Source organism: Scleropages formosus, chromosome 12 (genome assembly GCF_900964775.1).
Source record: "Scleropages formosus chromosome 12, fSclFor1.1, whole genome shotgun sequence".
NCBI lineage: Eukaryota > Metazoa > Chordata > Actinopteri > Osteoglossiformes > Osteoglossidae > Scleropages > Scleropages formosus.
In genome coordinates this window covers 27,850,755-27,876,266 of record NC_041817.1, presented here as the reverse complement: position 1 = coordinate 27,876,266, position 25,512 = coordinate 27,850,755, and the positions used below count along the sequence as shown (strand labels likewise).

The 25,512-nt window shown below is 51.6% G+C and overlaps 1 protein-coding gene across 1 annotated transcript in view; it reads right to left on the bottom strand.

Moving 5' to 3' along the window:
• The window catches only part of ahr2 (aryl hydrocarbon receptor 2), a 59,924-nt gene that overhangs the window by 29,261 nt on the left and 5,151 nt on the right, over positions 1-25,512 (bottom strand). The window contains exon 2 of the mRNA XM_018743912.2: positions 20,278-20,465. Within this exon, the coding sequence (XP_018599428.1) occupies positions 20,278-20,465 (188 nt within the window). The remainder of the gene's footprint in view (positions 1-20,277; positions 20,466-25,512) is intronic.

Here is a 25,512-nt window from a genome sequence, read left to right as displayed (position 1 = left end):
TAAGAATCCTTTAGCTAACTGCTTTATGTTGTTGTTGTTTGGTGGCGTTCAGTCAATGTCGACTCATGGTGACTCTATGGATAGCTGTCCTGAAAAGCATTCGGTCTTCTGCCAACTGGCTAAGACTTGAAAGGGCATTCATGGCTGCGTTTACTGTGTCAATCCACTGCGTAGCAGGCCTTCTTCTCTGTTGACCTTCTACTTAACCACTTTAAAATGATCCTTAAACTAACTACTTTACACAGGTCCTTCAGCTAATGACTTCATAAGGTTCACTGAAATTAAATTCTTCATACAGGCCCTTTAGCTTTCCACCTTACAAAGGTCCTTTAGCTAAGTACTTCGTAGAGGGCATTCAGACACTTTCGCTGGTCCCTTCATCTAGGTGCTGAAACAATGCCCTTTAGCTATTCCTTTCAGGTACGCCTTTGTTCAAGAGACAAACATGTTCATTTGCTACGATGCTTATTTAAAAATAATAATAAAAAAAAAAACTCTGTTCCCTTAGCAATATGACTGTCACGCCCCCCTCGGCGCAACAAGGAGCACCTGCGGCGGATCAAGAGACGGACACATAAAAGGAAGGCGCAGAACACGCACAGACGCGGAACCTTGTTCAGTGTTATTACTCATTTGTGTACCTTGTCTTTGCTTTCCTGATTTCTCGTCCTCCTCCTCGTTTCCCTGAACCCTCTCCTGTATCTCCACGATTTCCTGGCTTACCACGACTCCTTGCTTGTTCCCCGGATTACGTCGCTTGGATTCTCCCCTTGGATTTCATACGCACATCAGTGACCCTTTGCCTGTTTTTTGACCATGTTTTCTGGATTGCCCCTTGAAAGACCTTCCTGTGCTCCACGCTTGGGTCCGCCGCTCCCGCCCCGGGGAAACTCCATGAAAATAGCAATGTCATCGTGCCCAGAAAGTTCACATTTATCCATTTAGCTGATGCTTTTCTCCAAAATGATATACAAGATTAAACTATCAAAACCCGTAGGCTTCTGCGGTTGGTGTCAACTGACTGGGAGTTTTGTACTTCTGGATTAACCCGCATCGTGTGGGACATTGGTTCCAACGTTTCGCTTCTCCTGTTGGAAGCATCGTAAAACCTTTAAAAGATGTCGCAGCTCCCTGACGATGCTTCCAACAGGAGAAGCGAAACGTTGGAACCAATGTCCCACATGACGCGGTTTAATCCAGAAGTACAAAACTCCCAGTCAAGATTAAACTACCAATTTATAGAGCTGGGCCATTTTTACTGGGGCAAAAGAGTAAGTACCATGCACAAGGTCACTGCAGCACAAGGTGAGATTCAAACATGTGATCTCAGCCACTCTAATCACTACACTACCAGCTGTACCAACTGTTCCCCTTGTCTCTGAAATACTGTTATTGTTCATGTTGCTTCATAAGTGTGTCCAAAGCAGGTAGTGTAGAAATCAGAGCCATTTCCTCTCACTCAAAGGGCTCGGGTTCAAATACCACCTCCTGCTGCAGAACCCTCAATCAAGGTACTTACCCTGAATTGATACTGTAAAAGTTACCCTGCTCTATAAATGGGTAAATCAGTGTAAGCTGCTATGAAGAAAAGCATCAGGTGAATGAATGGATGAACACTGACAATAGAAATAAAAAAATAAAAATAATAATGAAATGCATGAAGTGGCGTGCTGCGAAGCTTGTGCCGCTGTAGTTGGCGGTAGGATTTTGCAAACACTGCAGTGTGTTACCTAGACGGCAGTTTTACCTTCCCTGCAGAGCAGCGTCACGGAAAGGAACGGCATGAGCATCAAGAAAAGGGGAAAACCCAGAAGGCGCTGTGCAGCGACACTTGGCCTCGCATCCCACAATGCCTCACACTAGAGCACTTCCCTTTGTTGAAACTCTCAAACCCTTTCAATCTGTAGTTGTGCTTGAAAAAAGCAGAAAATGCCCCCCCCCCCCGCAGTGTGGACGAACACTTTGTGCGCTCACACTGAGGTCAGTCGAACGTGCCTCTGCCACCATTCGCCCACCTGACCGCAGACAGGCTACCCAAGGGCTGATGCGGAAGCGCCCGGAGCACGCTGATGAAAGCGGCACGCGTCGATGGTGCCCGACACCGCATGAGGGGGGGTTTCCCTGGCGATGACGCCATCACTGCACTGTATGCTGGGTACGTACACCAGAAACCACGGCCCACCGACCGGAAGCATGCCACGTGCCCCCTGCTCTGGGGTGACTCCTGTGTGGTGGCTGCGTCTTTACCACACCTTCACATTTAAGGAAGTGGAGAAGCTGGTAGAAGACATGTTTCATCTTCAGCCAGTGAAATGAAAAGCACATCTAATTTCAAACTGAAAGAAAGAGAACTTTTTCAAAAAGTCATTTATTATATGTATATACACACACACAGCCTGCCACAGGATCTTGACAGATGAGAATAATCATAACCATCCCCTTCGTTAGTTTATTAGCGTATCTGATGCTTTTCTCCAAAGTGACTTACAATGGTTAAATACAATTATTTATCCATTTATACAGCTGTGTAACTGTACTGGCACAATTTTAGGGTAAGTACCATGTTCAAGGGTACTGCAACTGAATGTGGGATTTGAACCTGTGACCACTGGGTGCATGGGCAACAACTCTGAGCACTTCGCAGTTCTGAGCAGCCCCTATGGGCTGATTACAGCCTGACAACAGAAAAGTCCCCCAAAGAGTCACATCTGCAGGAGAATTAAACTACACAATAGCAATAATACTATCCAAAAGCCATAGTTCTGCTCGGTACTATTATTACTGTAAATGGAAAGCCTGAAGGGACAGCTGGTGTAGTGATTAGAGTTACTGCCTTTGGACCCAAAGGTCACGGGTCTGAGCCTCAGCTGCAGTACCCTTGAGCAAGGTACTTACCCTAAACTGCTCCACTAAAATTACCCAGCAGTATAAATGGGTAAATGATTGTAACCTAGGGGTGCGGTGGTGCAGTGGGTTGGACCACGGTCCTGCTCTCCTGTTGGTCTGGGGTTCAAGTCCCGCTTGGGGTGCCTTGCGATGGACTGGCGTCCTGTCCTGGGTGTGTCCCCTCCCCCTCCGGCCTTACGCCCTGTGTTACCGGGTAGGCTCCGGCTCCCTGTGACCCCGTATGGGACAAGCGGTTCTGAAAATGTGTGTGTGTGTGATTATAACCTTAACACTGCAAGCTGCTTTGGAGAAAAGCATCAGCCAAATGAATAAATGTGAATGTAAAAATACGAAGCAGCAGGTGGTGTAATGGCTAGAGTTGCCACCTCGCACTTGAACGATGTGGGTTTGACTGCCCAACAGGTAGTACACCTGAAGTGATGCAGTATGAGTTACCAAGGTGTAGATCAATAGCAGTCACTTTGAGGAAATGTGTAAGCATAGAAAATAAATGCAAATAGATTTGTTTATATAACTAAACTCCTGCATATATTTTTGGTCCTTCCGTGACGTTTATTTACATTTACATTTATTAATCCATCCATCCATCCATCCATCTTCCTCCGCTTTTATCCGGGGCCGGGTCGCGGGGGCAGCAGTCCGAGCAGAGTACTCCAGACTTCCCTCTCCCCGCACACCTCCTCCAGTTCCTCTGGGGGAACCCCAAGGCGTTCCCAGGCCAGCCGGGAGACATAGTCTCTCCAACGTGTCCTGGGTCTGCCCCGAGGCCTCCTCCCAGTGGGACAAGCCCGGAACACCTCCCCAGGGAGGCGTCCAGGAGGCATCCGGAACAGATGCCCGAGCCACCTCAACTGGCTCCTCTCGATGCGGAGGAGCAGCGGCTCTACTCCGAGCTCCTCCCGGGTGACTGAGCTCCTCACCCTTTCCCCAAGGGTGTGCCCAGCCACTCTGCGGAGGAAACTCATTTCTGCCACTTGTATCCGCGATCTCATTCTTTCGGTCATGATCCAGAGTTCATGACCATAGGTGAGGGTAGGAACGTAGATCGACCGGTAAATTGAGAGCTTCGCCTTACGACTCAGCTCCCTCTTCACCACAACAGACCGGTACAATGACCGCATTACTGCGGACGCCGCACCGATCCGCCTGTCAACCTGCCGCTCCATTTTTCCCTCACTCGTGAACAAGACCCCGAAATACTTAAACTCCTCCACTTGAGGGAGCAACTCCCCCCTAACCCGGAGGGAGCAATCCACCTTTTTCCGACTGAGAACCATGGCCTCGGATTTGGAGGTGCTGATTCTCATCCCCGCCGCTTCGCACTCGGCTGCAAACCTCCCCAGTGCACGCTGCAAGTCTTGACTTGATGAAGCCAACAGGACCGCATCGTCCGCAAAAAGCAGAGACGAGATCTCGCGGCCACCAAAACAGACACCCTCCGTTCCCTGACTGCGCCTAGAAATTCCGTCCATAAAGATAATGAACAGAATCGGTGACAAAGGGCAGCCCTGGCGGAGTCCAACATGCACCGGGAAAAGGTCTGACTTACTGCCGGCAATGCGAACCAAGCTCCTGCTCCGGTCATACAGGGAACGAACAGCCCGTAGCAACGAGCCCCGAACCCCATAATCCCGTAGTACCCCCCACAGGATGCCACGAGGGACACGGTCGAATGCCTTCTCCAGGTCCACAAAACACATATGGACTGGTTGGGCAAACTCCCACGAACCCTCCAGCACCCTAGTGAGGGTATAGAGCTGGTCCAGTGCTCCACGGCCAGGGCGAAAACCGCATTGCTCCTCCTGAATCCGAGGTTCCACTATCGGTCGGATTCTCCTTTCCAGTACCCTGGCATAGACTTTCCCAGGGAGGCTAAGGAGTGTGATCCCCCTGTAGTTGGAACACAATCTCCGGTCCCCCTTCTTAAAAAGAGGGACCACCACCCCGGTCTGCCAGTCCAGAGGCACCGTTCCCGAACTCCACGCGATGCTGCAGAGGCGTGTCAGCCAAGACAGCCCCACAACATCCAGAGACTTGAGAAACTCGGGGCGGATCTCATCCACCCCCGGAGCCTTGCCACCGAGGAGTTTTTTGACTACCTCAGCAACTTCAGCCAGGGTAATGGACGAGTCCCCCTCCGAGTCCCCAGCCTCAGCTTCCTCTACGGAAGGCGTGTCGGAGGGATTGAGGAGATCCTCAAAGTACTCCTTCCACCGCCCGAGGACATCCTCAGCTGAGGTCAGCAGCGCACCACTTCCACTGTAAACAGTGTTCGTGGAACACCGCTTCCCCCCTCTGAGTCGCCGGACGGTTTGCCAGAATCTCTTTGAGGCCGACCGAAAGTCTTCCTCCATGTCCTAATTTATTTATATATTCATTTATTAAATGAATATATAATTTTTATTTTTATTTTATTTTTTTATTTATTTTATTTTATTTTTTTTTATTTTTATTTTTTATTTTTTTTATTAATTTTTTATTTATTTATATATACATTTATTAAAATTTGTTTATTTAGCAGACGCTTTTCTCCAAAGTGACTTCTAATGAACTCTATGTAGTGTTATGAGCCCACACACCTTATTCACCATGGTAACTTACACTCTAGATACACTACTTACACTGGGTCACTCATCAGTGGAAAGCAGAAAATGCCCCCCCCGAGATCACGTTTGAATCTCTCACACACAACATACACACACACACACACACACACACTCTCTCTGTCACTCACTCATTACAGGGGAACCTGAACAGCATGTGTTTGGACTTGGTGGACTTTGGTTTATAATTACAGACAGATTACATGCAAATGTCAGTGCGCTATGATATTATCATGTTTCTTTACTGCAAATCAAAGCTGTATTGAGGAATCACTCTGAATACTTGTCTATATTTTTGCTCATAGTGTATCAATGTAGAGCGGCACACCGCACCCCCCATACGACCCCGAGCTGGTTCAGCTTGTCGGGTAGCGCAGACTGTCATGGACGGAGAATGACAACGAACGCCACGTGAAATCGGCCCCTGCTGGACGGGAACCGGAGGGAAAGGAACTGGACCTGAGAGCAAAGCGATTCTGTAAAACGCAGAGCACTTTCGCAAAGACCCCGATGTGCGGGAAAGCGCCGGCGTTTATTTTCGCAGTCCGGACAGGTGAGCGAACTGCCTTGGGGTCGCTGCTCGAGGTCGCAGTCCGTCCGGCCGAAGCCCCAATAAAGTGGCGCGTGCTCCCATCTCAACGGTGCGGACGTGCGCTGTGAGCGCGCGCGGTGCAGGAGGCGGGACCCCGCCGACGCTCCTCGCCGACGCTCCTCGCCGCTACACATGCAGGTACAGGTGAGGCCCGGAGACGCGCAGCGCGCTGCAAAGCGACACACTTACTACGTGACAGAAAGACATGAAAGAAACCCCTTCGCTACGGCTGAGAGAAAGAGAACAGAAAACTTGCCAGGAATGCGGTAAAGAGACAAAATCAAAGATGTATCATCGGGGACTCATTACACTCGTTCCAGGCTCTCTTCAGTAAATTAAACGTTCACAATAGCTATTTTTGTTGTTTGGCCAACACCTTGTCGCAGCTCACAATGTGACGTTTCTATACCGATCGACCCATTCATTCAGTAGGGCTCTGGATCAACGATACCGCAGCAGCAGCAGGGATTCGAACCCAGGGCCTCCGATTGCTACGCTCTAACCATCGCGCCCCCCGCTGTCAACTGTGCTCTGTTCCGGACACGCGACGTTAAACAGTTTGGGAGAGGAAATCCAGGTTTTATTTTACAGTTGGTGATAAGCATCAGGACGCCCTTCACACTCCTACTGATGAACAGCCCATCGCAGCAAGAACTGACTGACTGTGGAAAATATACATTGTACTTCCACCTTTACTTATTTACCTGACGTTTCTCTCCAAAGTGATTCAACGTAGGATACACGTTTACACAGCATGGTAAGTTTTACTGTATCAATTTAGGTAAGCACCTCGATCAAGGATACTACAGCAGAAGCTGGGATTCAAGCCAGGGTCCTTTGAGTGCAGGTGTCTCTAGCCACTACGCCACCTGGTGCTGATTTTTAACGTTTCACCAAAGAGACGTGTCGCTTTTCAGAGCCGAGGGAAGGGAACGGAAGGGAAGGGAAGGTCTTTGTTTATTTTTAAGCCCTCACATGTACCTTATTAAGTGGGAGCACAGGATGGAGAGTAACAGATACGATCCTCACTGGGCCCAGGGTGGTGGGGAAGAGTCCCAGTGTGAGGAGTAAAATGTGCTCAAACACCACTTTACCTCGACCAACATGACACCCGCGAGAAGCTCCAACGCGTGTTCCGGTCGACCCGAGGAGAAGAGCGGCATCGGCCGAAAGGGTCTCCTGTTTTCCTGCCCGTGTCTCATTGAGAGCGAAAGGAAAAGGAAAAAAGAGCAACCGGAGCAGTAGACAAAAAAAAAAAAAAAAAGGCAGCAGTGTGATGAAACTGTTCTGATTTCAACTGTGAAACTAGACTCTCGGCCCGAACATCTGGAACAGTGAGATTATTCTGACACCAGGCCGTCTTCCAAAGCCGGCGCGCTGCCAAAGTGTATCTGAGATGTTTATTTCAGTCTTTGGAGGGTGTGTGTGTGTGTGTGTGTGTGTGTGTGTGTGTGTGTGTGTGTGTGTGTGTGTGTGTTGGGGGGGTGAGCGAGTGAGAGAGAGAGAGGGAGGAAGAAAAAGTAAGAGAAAGTAAGAAGGGGGAAGGGAGCGGGAGAGGAATTAAAACACGCTCGCTATGCACAGGGATATTATCTTAATCTGAAAACATTTAGTTCCAGTAGATCCAGCCCACAGATCCCTCTTTGCACGCAGGGGCTCCAAGACAGGCTGGACACGGTACAACGGAAGGTACAGTCAGGCAGTGCGTGGGGGAAAGGGGTCGTACCCACAACTACGGAGGGAGGGTAAAGAAAGTATGCAAGGTACAAGGGAAGGTACTGGGGGGAAAAGGGCTCCTTCTCAGTACAATGGAAGGTACCCAGTGAGTAGAGTGTGCAAAAGCAGGCAGAGCGTACAGTCGGCAGATAAGCTGGACAAGGAGCGTGAGCGTGAGCCCGAGCGAACAGGAAGCTCCTCGCTCCACGACGTCTCGCCACCGGTAGGCGTTGCTAAGAGACGCAGCGCACGTTCGCGGTTGGACGCCAGGCCCAGGTGTTGAGAACGTGACACATTACACGGGGTCACCGGAGGTCTCAGCCACAGCGCTCCGGTGTTGCTATCTGTGCTATCATGCCATATTTGGCTGAGCTGAGCACAAATATTTCCACCGATGTTTATCATATTTCGGGGGGAGGGGGGCGACGCACTCTGCTGCTCTGCTCCGCCGCGCTCCGCCTACATCTCGCCCCGAAAGGGAGAGACCGAGGACGGCCGACTCCGCTCTGGGTGACGAACTCCGTCTCCGTGTGACTGTGCGACTCCCAGCGATTCCCCGCACCCCTTCTCCCCCCCCGCCCAGCGCACCCTTCTCTGTTTACATACTTGGGCCTGCATGTGGAAACCGGCGTGTGGGCGAACGAGGCCTGCGCAGCTCTGCACACTACTGCGCAGCACTGCGCAGGCATGCCGCCCCCCCACCTCGCCCCGCCCCGCCCCGCCATGGCCCCGGGGCCGAGACAGCCAAACAATGGCAGGCCTGTGCGACTGCTCCAAATGTCCTGTTAACCCTTAGAAGGATGGCGGCCGACACGACTGCGCTCACCTGGCGGAGTGAGTTCCTGCGTGTCTCTGCTGGACACAGCGGACACGAGACATGTGAGTGGACACAGAGGCGTGAGACTGAACACGCAGACAGGGGTCTAGCGGGGAGAACAGCGGCAAGCGGAGCAGCGCAGAGGCTACAGCAGCTGCCTCGTAGGTTGCGGGTTCAAATTCCACCTCCTGCTGTAGTACCCTTGATCAAGGTACTTACTGTGATCTGACGCAGTAATAATTACCCTGTTGTGTACATGGGTAAATCAGTATCAGTAAGTGAGTGTACAAACCTCACACTGTGTCACTTTGGATGGAGGAATCATGTAAAAAGACGGTTTGCACAGACGTTGCAGGACCGTTACGATTCGTAAGGAGCCTCGGGGTCACGGCTGAAGGTCGGCCCGCGGTCGGGCGTCGGATCGAGTCAAAGTCCCGAAACGCTGCGACGCACCGAAAGACACCTTGCGGGGCGCCTGCCAGGTCATTTTCTCGGAAACGTTCTTTGCATCACTTTTTCCCCGCAGAGGGAAGGAAAAAAAAAAAGCCTCCAAACACAATCGTTGCATAAACAGCAGAGGAATGGTCTCGCGTGCAATATCGAGCTGTTTGTTTTCAATTGACGATAATGTCTGACATTTCGAGAGAAGAATGAGCTGGTTGTGATGTTTTGCAGTGCGACCGAGCCATTGTTCACGGGTCTGTCTCTCACCCTCACACACACACATACACACACACACACACACACACGCACACACACACACACACACATAAACCACGCTATATACACAGATACCCACAGCATCCCAGCAAAGACAGAAAACAGAACTTCAAAACTCGAACCCAAGAACAAGGCCAGTCACTGAGGTCCTGCACTTCTGCTCTGCCAGCATCTCAAATGGGGTCAGGGTTCAACGGGGGAAACTGCAAACTGTGCTTCCAACTCCTCCCAGGCCCTGACAGCACGTAGGATTTCCATATGCTCTGTGTGTGTGTGTGTGTGTGTGTGTATAAAGTAATTTACAATATGACATTTGTACACTTAGGGGGGATGTGGTGGTGCGGTGGGTTCGGCTGGTGCCTGCTGTATGGCGGGTCTGGGGTTCGAGTCCTGCTTGGGGTGTCCTGCAATGGCCTGGCATCTCATCCTGGGTGTGTCTCCCTGCTCCTGCGTCCTGTGTTGCCAGGCAAGGCTCCAGCCTGCTGCGACCCCACTCGGGACAGGTGGGTGTTGAGATTGGTTGGTTAGTTTGTACACTTAGGTGTTTACAGTGATTTGTACATATGAATACAGTAGGGTAATTTTTACTGTATCATTTCAGGGCAAGCACCTTGACCAAGGGAACTGCAGGAGCAAGTGGGATTCTGTAGTGGTTGCTGGTGTTGCCTAGGTTCAAATCCAGCTTAATCGGTCCAGAGTTTGCATGTTCTCCCTGTGTTCACAAGGGTTCTCTCCAGGTGCTCTGGTTTCCTCCCATCATCCAAAGACATGGGTTGGTGACTGCAAACTGCAAAGTATGTCTGTGTGTGTGTGTGCATTTTTTTTACACCGATCAACTCAAGTAAAAAAATGGGGTAGCGTTACTGATCTGCTTGAACAAGTCATGAAAATGTTTGTGTTTACCCAGAATCCTGTGCTGTATTCTACACACACAGACACACACATTTAGACACAAAAAACACACGTGCATGCAGGTTGAGCCAAGTGCAGTCCGAACCAGCTCTCACGCCCCCCCCGACCATCACCAGCGCCACCCCCACCGCGGGCAGGCGCAACGCCGGGTGCGCAACGCCGGGTACGAGCCGCGTGAACGGCCGCTTCTGCCGCCACCGCCGCCTCCCGCACCCCAGAGCGCTGGCTGGACTCGGGCCGCCACACACTCGTGCCGAACGCAGAGCGCCGGAGACCTCGAGGAACCCGCGCGCCCCTCCCCTGGCCCCCGCGCCGCTGACAGACCCCCGGCTCTGCTCTCACGCAAGGCCGCCGCAGCCAAGAGGAAAGCGAGCGTATCTCTTCCTGTGTGACTCCCAGGGCGGATAAAAACAGCCCCAGAATGTGATGGTCGTCCGAAGAGAAAAATAAAACTGGCCGAAAAAAAAGAGAAGGAGAAAGAGCTCCGAGCGAGTGGAGGTGGGGGCTGGCGGGGGGGGGGGGGGCCCGCTGTACCCCGGCTCCCCTAACCGCAAAGGAAACCTTGGCGGGGGCCAAAGAAAACGGCGCGAAACTCGGTCCAAGTATCTGTTTCTGCGAACAGTGCGGCCATTGTTCTTACCGCGTTTCCCCTTCCCACCACACCCTGCTCACCTGGACGCTTCTCTTTTGGGTCAAACAAACATTTTTTTGGGTTGCGCGTCTGCACCGTGGTGTTATTTACCCTGGTTCCCCTGTTTCCGCCCCTCCGGGATCCATCTCCAGCCCAGCTCAGGCTGTGGTGCAGTCCCCTGCTAGTGGCTCGGTCCACCTGGCGTCCACCTCGGTGACCCGACGTCCATCCCAAAGAAGCTCTGAAATGCCGTTGCGACGCCGTGAAACGAACAATTATTTGCTTTGATAATAACTAGAACGAATGAGTCCATTATAGCGCATTAAACTAAACGGCAGTGCTCATGAAGGATTTTCTCCGCCCTGCGAGAGCCTCGAGTCCTCAGTGAGCAGAGTGGCTCTCGCTCGCAGTCCCAGAGCCGAGAGGAAACCCGCGAGGAGCAAAGTTCTCCTGTTCGTGTTCTTTTCCTTCACTCCACATTGAAGGAATGACGGGAAAACACTGCTTGCAAACGGCAGGTTTCTGGCAAAGAACAAAGGCCTTGTCTGGAATCATGTAAATTATTAATTATTAATTATTAATTAAAAGAGTTCAGTCTTGTTTCTCACAGTCTCAGAGTCCTTCAGGTGCCTTTTCGTGTCTTTTGCTGAGAAGAGGCTTCCGTCTCTCCGCCCTGCCAGAAAGGCCCATGTGCGGAGTCATGTGGTCCTTCTGGAAGTTTCTCCCATGTGCACCCAGGATCTCTGGAGCTCAGCTAGAGTGACCATTGGGTTCTTGGTCACCTCTCCAACGAAGGTCCTCCTCCCCGACTGGTCAGTTTGGCCAGACGCCAGTGCTACGAGGAGTCGTGGTTCTTCCAAACTCGTTCCATCTACGAATTACGGAGGCTGCCGTGACCTTGGGAACCTTCAACGGTGCAGGACTTTTTTGTATCCTTCCCCAGAGCTGTACCTCCACGCAAGGCACTTCCTTTCACCCCATGGGTCTCCTTTCAGCTGCGGGACCTTATATGGACAGGTGCGTGTCTTTCCGAATCATGTCCAATCCGTTGAATGTCCCACGGATGGACTCCAAACACGGTGTAGAAACATCTCAAAGGTGACCGGTACAAATGGGATGTAACTGAGCTACATGTCAGGTGTCATAGCAAAGGGTCTGAATACTTATGCCAAAGCGATATGTCAGTTTTTTTATTTTTCATAAATTTGCAAAAGTTTCTAAACTCCTTTTTTCCCTTTGTCATTATGGGGTGTTGAGGGAAAAACTGATTTAAAGAGTTTTAGCATAAAGAAAATGTGAAAAACGCGAAGGGGTCTGAACACTTTCTGAATGCGCTGTAGGTATGTATACTGCACACGTCCGTGCGCTGTGTGGGTCGGAAAGGCAGAGGGTTCGAAGGAGCCCTCGCTTCCTGGAATGCGACGCACGCTGGGCTGCGAGCCGCCGCAAGAACCCGAATGGGATGCATCACGGCGCTCAGGAAACAGCTTCTTCCCGTGCTGGTGGAGCAGGTCATGTTCGGTGCCATGCGTCAGCCTTCCGATCCTCGCTGCAGCGCAGAAACGCGGCCATCTGAACCGCTAAACTTCGTTTCCATTTTTCACGCAGTTATGGCTCGGAGATAAAAATCGCGGGCGCACACAAAGCGTCAAACCGCCGACCAGAAGAAAGCAACGGCTTCCAGAGGTAATATGGAACGAAAGACGTGAACTGCGAAGAAGGCTAATGTTACCGATCCACCTCACCTGCCCCAGGTTGCCTAGGAGACGGCATCAACACAAAGCAGCTGGAGGAAATGGCACCTTGTCTGGGCTAACAATGTGATCGAGGCTGAAAAGGCCCGATTGTGTTGCTGCGAGGTGTGAATGAAGGGGGGGGGGGGCACCGCGGACGGGCCGTCGATACCGCATGTAGGGGCTTGACGTGGTAACAGGAGAAGGACCATGGCGGGTCAATATCCTCAAGTGTTCCACGGTACCTTTCATCAGGCCCTCTGCAATTCCTCTGCTCTTCTCAGGGGTAAAAGTGTTTCTGAAAATTAGGAACAGCAGGTGGCGTCGTGGTTGATGTCATCGCGTTGGGATGGAAGGATCTGGGTTTGAATCCCCTTTCTGCTGCAGTACCCCTGACAAGGCACTTACTATACCCAGCTGTATAAGCAGCGTAGAGTACAAAAATCACATCATAAACGATGTATAACTGCTACAGATTGACAAATTAGACTAAAAATAGTCAGAAAAACTGAATCAAAAAGCCAAACGACTTCCCTTTTATTTCGTAGTATACAGATAATTGTGGAAACGCAGTTATATTGTACCTACATTTTACCGTAGGGACTTACCCTCAAGTGGTACAATACAAATTACGCTGCGGAATAAATCAGTAATGGTTTCGGTTCGAGATGTGGAGAGGCTCACAGAGCACAACTTCCCGTGACTGAGCGGTCGGCACGGCGACTCACTGCGGTCGGGGTCAGCGGCGAGCCATCCGTGAACCGCAGCTATCAAGACGCTCGGGAGATGAGGACGAATCGGTTTAGGTTCAAAGCGAAAAGGCGTCAGACGAGCGTCCCCTGCAGACGCCCCCCCCCCCCCCCCGCGGTCGACTCGCTCCTCCGCAGCCCTTCAGACTGAGGCGGGTGGGGGGGGGGTCACGACCCCTGCGGCGTGCCCCACCCAACCGACTTCCCGTCCCCCCCGTTCCCCCCCGTCTAGGGAGCAGAGGGTTAGTCTCCACCTTGCGCAGAGCGGCGACCAAGAGCAGACGCACTCCGTTGTGCTTCCTGAGACCCCTTGTGTCAGGCCACTTCCTGCGCACACAGGAAGCTGACGCACCCTTGTCAGCCGAGGCGCGCACCCTCCCCGCACCGCTGCTGTGTGAAGCACGGTGAACCACGGTGAACCACGATGATGCACTTCACTTTCAAGGCCAGAGGAGGGAACTTGTGGAAAGAGAGCAGATAACAAAGTGGTTAAAGCTCCCAGACCCAAACCACCTGGGTTCCAACCCCCCCGGCGGTCCTCTCTTTACTCTACCCTGAGCCGGTACAGTAAAAATGAGCCCGCTGTATAAATGGGTAAATCGGGGTAAGCAGCTCAGTGCACAAACCCCACACGATGGGCTGGAAAGGCGTCCGACGAATTGCCGGTCGTAACAGAGGGCTTTCAGAGTCTGCGAAACCGCGCCGAGCTGCGAGCGTAAACAGGGAGCTTCAGGTGGAGGAGCTGAGGAACCTGCAAGCAAAACATGTGTCACTCACACAGAGCCGTTTGCAGTTGCCTCACACACTGGCGGCGTTTCAGAGTCGAGGAAGAGAGAAAAAAACGACAGGATGCGATGAATCACATGGACGCGACTGCATCCACGGTGCCACACCTCCCGTCCCCTGGGGCTGTGCAGCGGAGGTGTAAAAAAGGGGCAAACCGCGCCAGGTCTGCATCGTGTGTGTTTGTGTGTGTGTGTCGCCAAGAGCGGAGCCTCAAAACGAGGGCTTTATGCAAACCGCTCCGTCCAGCACGCCGTCTGACGCTTCCTCCATTCCTCCCTCCCTCGGTTCAGAGAAACACATCGATCCTGGAAGCCTCGAACCCGCTCTCCGGGGCAAAGCACGGCCGCGGGGGCCTCGCTAGGGGCCTTGTTGGGGGCCGCAGAACGGCGACGCGCCAGCGGGAATCGAGAGCACAGGCAGCCCTCGCTATCGGAAGCGAACGGCTCCGCCTTCGTCACGTGAAAAGTATTTGAATCGGATGAAAACGGCGGCGAACTTCAGCAGCTGCTGCACATGAGTGGCTTTCGGTAAATAAATAAAGTAAAAAAAACTATAGAGCGGCGCTCACGGGTGGAAAGGCGTGAGGTTTTACGCCACGCTGGCTGCTTTGGATAAAAGAGCGCTAAGCTAAGTAAATGAACATGGTAAAACACAGCCCGTTTCCACGCGGCACTGGGTGCGAGCAGGATGGGACAGGAGGGGACAGGACAGGATGCGATGGGGGTACATGACATGATGGGATGGGAAAGGAGAAGACGGGACAGCAGGGAATGGGGCAGGAAGGGACAGGACAGGATGTGACGGGGGGACAGGACATGACAGGAGGGGACGGGACAGGAGGGAACGGGACAGCAGGGGATGGGACATGACAGGACAGGACAGGACAGGAGGCTGGGCAGTGAGAACCTCCTTTGAAAAAGGTGGTCAAACACACTAAGGAGACCCTTCCAGTCAAGCGGCAAAGACACACGGGGACACGGTGGCGTCGTGGGGACCGAAGGCCCAGTCGCAAATGCAGCTCGCCGGCGCAAACAAACACCAAACGCAGCACTACATTTTCACGGCTCTGTCACTGCGGCATTTTTCCCTTCGTCTTTCTTCTCGTTTTCCTTTATATTGGATCTCGATCGGTTCGGCGGGCCTGTCCACACACGACCAGCCGCTCGCTGGCTTCTCTGCCGTGTGTTTTGGCTCTCAGAGCCTCGCGGCGTGCGCCTCGAGAGCCCTGCCGGATGATCCTATCGCCGCCGGCACCTGCGAGACAGCAGGGGGCGCGGTGATTAAGGAACTGGATACTGCGGCACCGAGAAATGATGACATTGGTAGAAAGAGCTTGGAGACGTGCCCTTTGCGAGATATTATTAATAGGTGACATTCGCAGATTTCAAATCTGACCTCATGAGTCAGTCTGGGATCCAATTTGGAGAGGAATTTTAAAAAAATGTACATTTTCCATTAGCGCGCAGCCCACGCGTTCTTCTGTTCTTCTGTTCTTCTTCGCCACAGCTGGTGTGACATTTTCATTCAAGAGCTGACGGCACAGTACGGGCTTTGTGGACGATCACTATCAGATCACACTGTAAATAACGGGACGGCCGCTAGCGTAGACGTTGGCGCTCCTGCCTTTGGATCTAAAGGTCGCAGGTTTGATCCCCACCTCCGGCTACAGTACCCTTGAGTAACGTACTTACCCTAAATTGCTCCAGTAAAATTACCCAGCAGTATAAATGGGGAAATAATTATAACCTTAATACCGCAAGTCGCTTTGGAGAAAAGCCTCAGCTAAATGCATAAATGTGAATAATAATGAGTAATTCTCCAGAGGGAAACTGACACCAGAACTGGTACTGAAGCCTGAGCTGCCACTCCTACACTCATTTGACCCCCTCCCCCTTCATGCCCTGGTCCCCTGACCCTCATATAACCTATCACACACTCTCAGCCTTCACTGTCCTGTAACCCTACACACACACACCTTTAATTCCTCCGGTTGCGCCGAGACCTTCTGTAACACCCCTCTACAGTTGACGTTGATGCTGGAGGACACAGCGCGGAGTGTGTCATCTTCTAAATTTAACGTGTCTCTCGACGAGTGGGAGAACGGTGTCTCGGTGTCGCAGATGTGTTTCACTGGGTCAGGGGGGCCTCTTTCCATAGCCGCTTCTAATGCCCTTCCTCCTGCGCAGGGCGTCTGCGAACCGCACCCCCCGCCGCCATCGCAAAGCTGTAAAAACATCCGGAGACATTAACCAGAGGGGTTTGGCCTCCGATCTGCGAGGGAGACGAGGGGGAGGGGTTGCGTTTCCAGGCTCAGACACATTTACTGACCTCACACTCATTACTGTTGTGTTGCTCACAGTTTTAACAACTCTTTATGAAACTTGCGAAGCTCCTGGCTCAGGGCTTCGAACCTTCCCGTCACTCGGGGCTGGAGGCGCTGGTATGCGCAGGAGGCATCGCTCCATCAGCCCACGACTCCATCGCTCCATCACCGAAGGGACCCTCATGTCGTGCCAGTGGGCCGTCGTGCTCCAAGGCCCACCGCCGGCGGGAACGAGAGCCGATCGCTGAGGAGATAGGCAGGACTTCCCAGCGACCAAAAGAGCAGAGCGAGAGCAGCTGAGAGAGGGGAGCGGAGAACATTTGTCGGCAGAGGAGGAGGAGAAACTCCACCTGCACACGGTCCTCTTCCCCTAGAGCCGCTCCCTTCAGTCCCACTGCGGCCTCTGCTGCCTTTAATCCCTCAGCCAGGTTTAAAAGAGGCAGGCAGCACTTGGCATCTCATGAGCCCAGGTGTGTGCTTTGTGGCTCCAAAGGCACCACACACACTTCCTCCCCACCCCGCGTTCCTCTGCCGACCACGCGCAAGAGAGACACGCCGAAGCTCTGCGCGGTCCGTTTCCCGAGCGAAGCCCCAGGAAGCTCACTCCTCAGCAGCGTTCTCCAGAAGGACCACGGAGACGCGAGGGAGGCAACGCCCACGGGTCCCAGGGCCGCCGGATCGCCACTCGAATGGACACGGTGCCGAACACCATCCCGCACACGCACCAGCTACAGCGATGCCTCCGTGAAGCGTCGTGAGTCAACACATCAGTGTCCCGCCATCGTCGAATCGCACACACCACGTGCCGGGCAGGTTATGACAGAGCGAGCATCTCATGAGGGCCCCAGTGCGCACAGACCTGCAAGTGGGACGTTTCCAAAAAGCCGAACACACGACGTCCCTAAGGTTCAGCCCAGCTCAGGAACAGAGGTGTTTCGAGCACATTGTCACTGTTCCTCAAATCCCAGGGCCCCTTGCCTGCGTCCCACCGTTGAGCCCCGGGCTGCCCTTCGACGCGGCCGAGGGCTAAACCGCAAACCAGGGAGGGCACGGCAGCGAAAGGGCTGCGGGTGGGAATGCGCTGAAAGCGGCATCGTCGACACCTCCTGCGGGGTGTGCGGCACAGAGGAACTTGAGAAAGAGAGAAATACTGCGCCATGTGGCCCCGCTTTCATCTCAGGAATGTCTGAAATTACAGGCGCCCTCAAGCTTTCACAAGGCTATCGCTGCGTGATCCAAGGTGAGCCTGTGATAGCGGCGCCACGGCCGCGTGAGCATCCTCAGCGACAAAGAGGGTTTTGTCCCCCTCTAAGAGCCTCTCCTGCAGTCAAGCCCTATATTTATGAAGTTGGGTAATATTCACTGTATCAGGTCAATACTGCTCAAGGGAGCTGCGGCAGGAGCTGGGATCTGAACCCGTGTCCTTCGAGGTCGAAGGAAATGGTGCTAAGCTCTACGGCATTTACGGGCCCTTTACTCTTTCTGCCCAACGAACGCAGGATCTGTCCAAGCTTCAGTTTGTAACGTGAACGTTCGCAGACCGAAGACTGTGTGTACTCTTCTTCGTCAGCCCAATAAAATTCTACACAATGGGACTTGGTCCTGTTCTCACAAAGTTTGCTTCTCGTATTTTTTCGCCGGTTACGATGCGAGACATTTGTTGAAGACCCGTCAACGCGAGCGGAGAATTTGCGCTCCGGCGGTCGCTCGGATCGCCGGCAGCACCCACAGGTGCAGTCGGAGCCGCGCTGGGACGGGACCGACGCCTCCGCTGGTCCGGGTTCGCAGCTGCGAGCTGGCGCACGGCCCTCGCCTCGGCACCGTTTCCTCGGAAGTGCGGCGTCGCTGCTCAGGCCACTCCGCACCCACACTTTCCAGACGCACGACGGCGTGCCAGCTGCTTTGAAGTGTGCCTTTTCTGTGAGTCTGTGTGTGTATGTGCGGGGGGGCTCGTTCCCAAGCCAAGTGCGTCGAGAGGACTTGCAGCAGACATGCTGCGAAGCACCGGGCTGAGCGCGGGTCCCTCTCCTTTCGGCAGCGGCAGCTCTGCCAAGTGGCCCGGCCCGCGGGGAGCCTGGTATCTGTTTCTAATTGCTGCTATTTTAGTCTCGGGGAGAACAATAGGAGGAAACCTGGTGTGGGTTCGGGCAGCCGGCCGTCACGACCCCGGGACACACTCACATGTCCAGGGTTATTACGGGAGCAGACGAAACGCAAGCGAAGCTCTTTGTTCGCTATTAACGCCCGGGCGTCTGGTCCAGACAACGACATCAAGAGAAGGCAGGTGGGGTGGCGCTGCGGCACAGCGCCGACCCGGTTCCTGAGAGGAAAGGGAAGGGAAGCCCCGGGTCAGAGCCTCGCTCGTCTCCACCTGACGGTCTGGGATCTGATGATGATGATGATGACGACGATGATCACTCCTCAATAATGGTCCAGCAGTTTCAGGGCTCAACAACTTTCTGTGTCTGATTGTCCACGGGATGAGTACATTTTACCTGCCTCATGACACTTTGCACCTTTCCACCTCTGGAACTTATTGAAAAGACAAAAACAACTAAATATCTTGGTTTAAAATGTCCACCAACGGACAGGAACGCAACCCATACCAGGACTCAACGCATTTACTCTTTGCAAATACACCAATTAATTTTTTGTTTGCAATACAATTTTAACCCAAATACACCGAGAACAAATTTAAATAACTGAGTATAAATTTAAACAAAACGCTCAATTAGAGACTACGCAGCGCTAACAGCATTTCTTTGCGAAATATCCGTCGATCCGACCCTCCCTGTCCCCATCCACTATGACACCTGTGTTACTGTCCAATGCTGAGGATGACCTTTCCATCACCTCTTCGGTGTGGCCAGTTGGCCTGCTTGTAAAGACAGCAGCCACATGAACCCAAGGTGGGGGAACACACTCGGACGTCCTCCAATGTGCGTTCTGTCACCGCTCTACGGGTCGTTGTCCTCGTGGGGCAACCCCATGGAGTCGGAGGGGCTAGTCAGCCCATTCACCCTTCGGCCCTCGAGGCACCTGGATGACGGGCTCATCGTGAACAACGGTGCCTGGAGGACTGCAGCCGCCTCACTCATCCAAGGGTGGTAACATTTTAAACACTCGATTTAATGGAATCGCCAACGAAATGGAACAGGCGGGTGAGTACGAGGGTTCGAGAGCTGAACCGTACCGAGGCTTCATCCAAAAGTGCAATGTGGGTGCAGCAAAGGCACAGAAATTCTGGTAAGCCACTTCAGTTCACCTCCGATGCCTCTTAACCACAGCTTCTGGGAGGGGTCTACCAGAGCAGGGGTGAACCCAGCCGAAGAATCGGTCTACGCACCCAGAGGAAGCGCGGCAGACACCGTATGCTGCCGCCAACGACTTTTCTGCACAAGCCTGGCTGCCTCTCTTCCCCTTCGGCACGTGACTTCGCGAGGGAGAAGGCGTCATGCACAGCTGCTACTTCCGAAACTTAATCTTCGGATGCCGCAAAAAACACAAGTAGCCCAGCACCACAAACTGTACGAGAGGGCAGCGTGTCGCGCTGACATCACAGACGCAGAACGAAAATAGCACGGTACGGGGCACACAGGAAGCCAGGGCAGCGGGGGGCAGGTGTGTGATGATGCAAGCGACGCTCAGCTGCCTTTCCCTTCAGAGGCACTGGAGCTTCTCCATTGGACAAAGCACTAATCCCCTGCGTCCTTTAGTCCCACCCAAACCTTAACGCAAAGACATGACCACGAATCACCTTTTTTGGACGCTGCATTTGCAGAACTCACCACTGAAGAAGCTCTTGGCCTTCAGGTAGCCCACGCTGAGCCGCAGCACGGACAGCTTGTCGAGCCGCGCCCGCACCTCCTCGGAGAAGGGCAGCAGGCCAGTCAGCTTGTCCAGCTCCCCGTTTAGCCGGTCCCGGTGCCGCTTCGACGGGTTGGACTTGGTGCCATCGGGAGGCGGTGGCTTCGGACTGAAGGGAGACACGGGGATGTGGAAAAGCAAGGGTTAGGTCATGAGGCAGAGAGCATGGTGATGACACTGGGTCACCAGCCAGGCAGCACACATTACATTTACTTTTTTAACAGATGCTTTTCTCCAAAGCGACTTCCAATGAGCTCTATGTAGCATTATCATCCCACACATCTTATTCACCGCGGTGACTTACACTGCTAGATACACTACTTACACTGGGTGACTCACCCATACATCAGTGGAACACACACACACACACACACACACACACACTCTCTCTCTCTCTCTCTGTCACTCACACACTATGGGGGAACCAGAACAGCATGTCTTTGGACTATGGGAGGAAACCAGAGCACCCACAGGAAACTCACTCAGACACAAGGAGAAGAAGCAAACTCCACACAGACCGAGCAAGGCTCAAACCCGTGTCCTCCTCTCACACCACCCAGGCACTGAGAGACAGGAGCGCTACTCACTGTGCCATCATGCCACACCCATTTGAAAGGAGAACTGATGGGATGTTAAAAGTGTCAATGAACGTCTTTAATGAGTTCACGTCTATTACAGCGATGCAACTTTTTATGCTTCAGAATCAGGCTGCCTATAAGTGCAGTAAAAATGTTCCTGAATGCATAAGTGTAGCACAATACATGCAAAGACACCCAGATAGAGCCGCCAATTGATGAAAAGTGCTGGAAGACCGATAGGTACTTCATGTGGTAATACGCTTAATAATACGTTTGTAAAAATCTCACAATATGTACTTCGGTTTAGTTGTACATTACCGGGGCCACCTGAGAGAGAGATGGCTGCATACGACAGGAGCGCAGACTGTTAACTGTACATCCTGCTACGTCCGTACAAATAACTCATATTGAGCAAACTCGCAGCTAGCGTTTGGCTAACTGGCGTTGAGCTCACTGCCTACCAGGCCGGCTAGCTAGCTAAAGGCAGAAATGCTAGCAGGCAGGGAATGAAACTGTTACCAATCCTTACTTTTACATGTAAGTTTATTCATTTCGCTTTCCTCCAAAGCGACGTACATCGCAGAGCGGTAAAAAGAGTACATAGCATCAACGGAAGAAGAGATCCGGATGCAGCGACGTGGCTCCTGCGCGATACTTATTGCTAAAAGATGCCACTTTGGATCCCCATTGACTTCTACATGTCTGCCTTAGCAGGAAGTGCTCACGTTGACGGTGCCCGTCCGAACACCGCGGCCGAGCGCTAGCGGACGCCGCGGCTGAGGGCGATCTCGCCACGTGCATATTAACCGCGCGCTGTCGCTAGCAACACGCGCGTCATCGGTTTACCCGCGGCAGACACGGTCGCTAAGGCCAAGAACCTCCTGGGCAGCTTTAATTGGATACTGGGATGGTTCCTGGCACCGGAGGGAACTGCGGCGGAGATGCTTCCACCTATGCTCCGTGAACCTGGTTACACATGAGATCATCTCGCTCAGCTGCTGTTTCATAACCTCAGAGCTAAAGCGAAACGGCTGTCTGAGCTTTCATTTCAACGGTCCGGACCGCTCCGGGTTCAAGGAGCCGGGCTCGTTAAAGAGACACGGCAGGACCCCAAAGTCGTGAGAACGTCCTACCAGATCGGAATTTGCGTAGGGCTGAGTCAAGGTCTGGAAACTTGGAACGGTGGCATAAAGGTCCCCGTTTAATTACATATACGGCCTCGTTACTCGAAAGCACCGTACGCTTCAGCCCTGCCCAGACTCAACCTTGAAGAGGCCTACGTTCACAAACTGGTCAACGAGAGCTCTGTAACTTTAGCGCTCTCCTGTTCTTCCAGAAGGTCCTGCCTGAGGGCATTGCAGATGTAACCCGAGCCAGAGCTGTAAACTCAAATTATACTTTCCCAGAAATAAAATAAAACTGACCTCACAAAAAGGCCCAACAGGACAAAAGGCTGCATTCAGCCCATTTGCCCCACCTCAAGCTAGCCTCCACGTCGGGTAGATCTTACGTAGGTGCGTCACCGCTGGCGCTTGAGGGCGTTCACCTCATCATTTGTTTATTCAGGAATTTTCTCATTAGGGTACAAATCACAGATTAAGTAAACACCCCCCTTTAATTAAAAAGAAGCCGTCTTGTATTAGAAAGAAGTAAGATATTACAGAAATTTCACATTTTATCTACATATAATGCATAGCAGAACACAACGACTGGTGTCACTGACAGCGCGCCTCAATAAATTTCCGTTGCACTACTTGTAATACTACCCGCACACAATTCAATTACATTCAATTCAATAGTTTTGGAGGTCATGGGTTTTAGATGCTGCATGCCTACCACCTAAGCTACAACAATTAGAGGCGTGCCTCAAGGATCTATAGCAAGTCCAACATTTTTTCTTCACGCAGACTCCCTTCTGCACTTTCATCCACTGTTGCTCTAGACATTAGTACTTCTTGTCAAAGGCACAAAGACAACCCCTTTCTGGGTTTTCTACACAGTCCTTGGGTGACATGCCCACTTCCTTTTAACTGTCCCTCGGGGATTTGTTTCCAGTTCAATCATGGGCTATGGCTTCACTGCCAACATTAACCAAGCAAAAGAGACAAATGAGAGACAAAAAAAAAAAGAAAAAAGACGTTTTCAGTGGAAATGTAATTATCGGCATGTTTTCCTCGGGAAATATTTCCTTGAAGGAAAGAAAAACCGAAACACAAAAAGACAGTATTTGCTGTGTAAGACTACAGTATATTTCTGTGGTTAAAGGTTATTGGTGATAGTTTGTATCAGCAACCACACTTCCTCTTACTGAAGGAGGCCACAGAGCAAAAGGCAACTGAAATCTGCCTCTAAATTTAGTGCTCATCTAGAACGGCATCTTTTGTAACATTAAATTTTAAGGTAAAATTACTGTACGGAGAGGAGGGCAGGGAGTCCTTAGGCTGACATCTCCTCGCCCTACACAATCAAGGAAGGAATTGCCGCGCAAAACAAACAAGCGCTGGAATCGACCACAAACAGAGACACTGACAGAATGATGGCAAAACAATAAATAAAAAGGCAGAGAGAAAAAACACTACGTTCAGATGCGGCTGTAAAAATGACCATATCTCCCTTCAGCATATTATTTATTCCACTCATTTATCGTGTGGGTTAGTAGGTGCTTTGCCGGTACCCAGGATGACTCAGTTTTACACTTTCCCACCGTTACCAAACTGTTTTAATGAAGCACTTACATTTACAGCACATTCATTCATTTACCTGAATGCTTTTCTCCAAAGCAACGTACAATTATTTACCCATTTACAGAGCTGGGTCATTTTACTGGAGCTATTGAGGGTAAGTACCTTGCTCAGGGGTACTAGAGCCAGAAGTAGGAATTTAACCTGTGACCACTGGATCCAAAGGCTACGCTTCAGGTTAGGTACTACGTTTAATGAAATACTTTTTGATATTTACTTAATACATAGAAATACACAAATGTGAAGAAAGAGAACATAATTAAGCAGAATTGGTGCGGCAGCACTGACTAAGCGGTCTGTGATCAGCACCCCTCAGTAATGAGTGACGCCCATGTTAGTTTATGACAGCGGGCAAAAATACATATAAAAGAGTATGTGGTCTGTGTAATTTCTAAAAAAAAGTTATTTTTATATCCAGATACAGAAAAACGATCCAAACCCCTGACTTGCACGATGTTATGTCCAGAATTTTTCTCTGGGTACATCATTACTGCAGCTCAGATTTTTGTTCTGCTTAATAACTCCTCACTGAGTGTCCCCGTCCGCCTTGGACACAACGGACAAAAACAAACGGATGGTGAAACCTCAGTCTGCTCAAAGGCCCATGACCATCACAGATGGTCCTGGAGGAGCTGCAGATGCCGAGGTGCTCTCTGCACAGCTGGAGTTTCGGAACCATCTCATTCCGGCGAGGTGGACACCGACAAAAGTTCCTACTGTCTTAAAATAAATATTTACAGTCATCGCCGGCAATACACCCATTTGGGTTATGACAATTCGACTTTCTGAAAAGTTTCATTTAACAGCCAGCTCCTCTGGCTCTCAAAGCCTTCTGTACATAGACAACAACTGAATTATATTCAGAGCATCTCCAGACAGGGGTGCAAGACCACGCATGCACACACACATTTTCAGGACCGCTTGTCCCATATGGGGTTACAGGGAACCAGAGCCTACCTGGTAACACAGGGCGTAGGGCCGGAGAGGGAAGGGGACACACCCAGGACGGGACGCCAGTCCGCCGCAAGGCACCCCAAGCGGGACTCGAACCCCAGACCCACCGGACAGCAGGACTGTGGTCCAACCCACTGCGCCACCGCACCCCCTTGGGTGCAAGACCAAAGCCACCATAAAATTTTATTCTCAGTGATAGTTTGACTCGTACCGTGTGAAGTTCTCACCCCCCGAGCCTTTGTTTGCTAGTTCCACCTGTCACAATCTCAGGGTTCGCGTCCCTGTTTCTGCTGTCCAAACCATGTCCATTTGTCCACCGAGTGCCAGTTCATTGACATTGATCAAAAGAAAATCGATGAGAACAAAGGTTGAATAAACATATAAATATATCAAACATGTTATTTTGTTTGTCAGCGTTGAGTATACAGAAGAGCTGAAGGACTGCAGGTAGACATTCACACAGTTTTAATAATAATAATAATAATAATAAAAGGACCATACAGTGCTATAGCGTAAATACTGAAGGGAAACTGCACTGTAATACTGTGTTATGGAAACTACCGTAAACTACTGAAGTAACCCATTTTGGTAACACATTTGGTGATATTTTACCATAAATGGGGGGCAATTTTGGGGCTCGGAAATGAATAAGTAATGAAACTAATGGTTTTATGTCTTTGACTCATGAGAACTGACCTTATGAAAGGTCTTCCAGGAATGAAATTTCCTTCATAAGGCGGTTGGGGGGGGGGGGGGGCACTGGATACTTCGGGTCTTAAGGACAAGTTCTTGTCCTGGGGTCACAAAGGTCAAGGCCTGTACCAAATATTTCTATGTCCAGGAGCAATCGAAATGATTACATGTGCATTTATTACCATGCTTG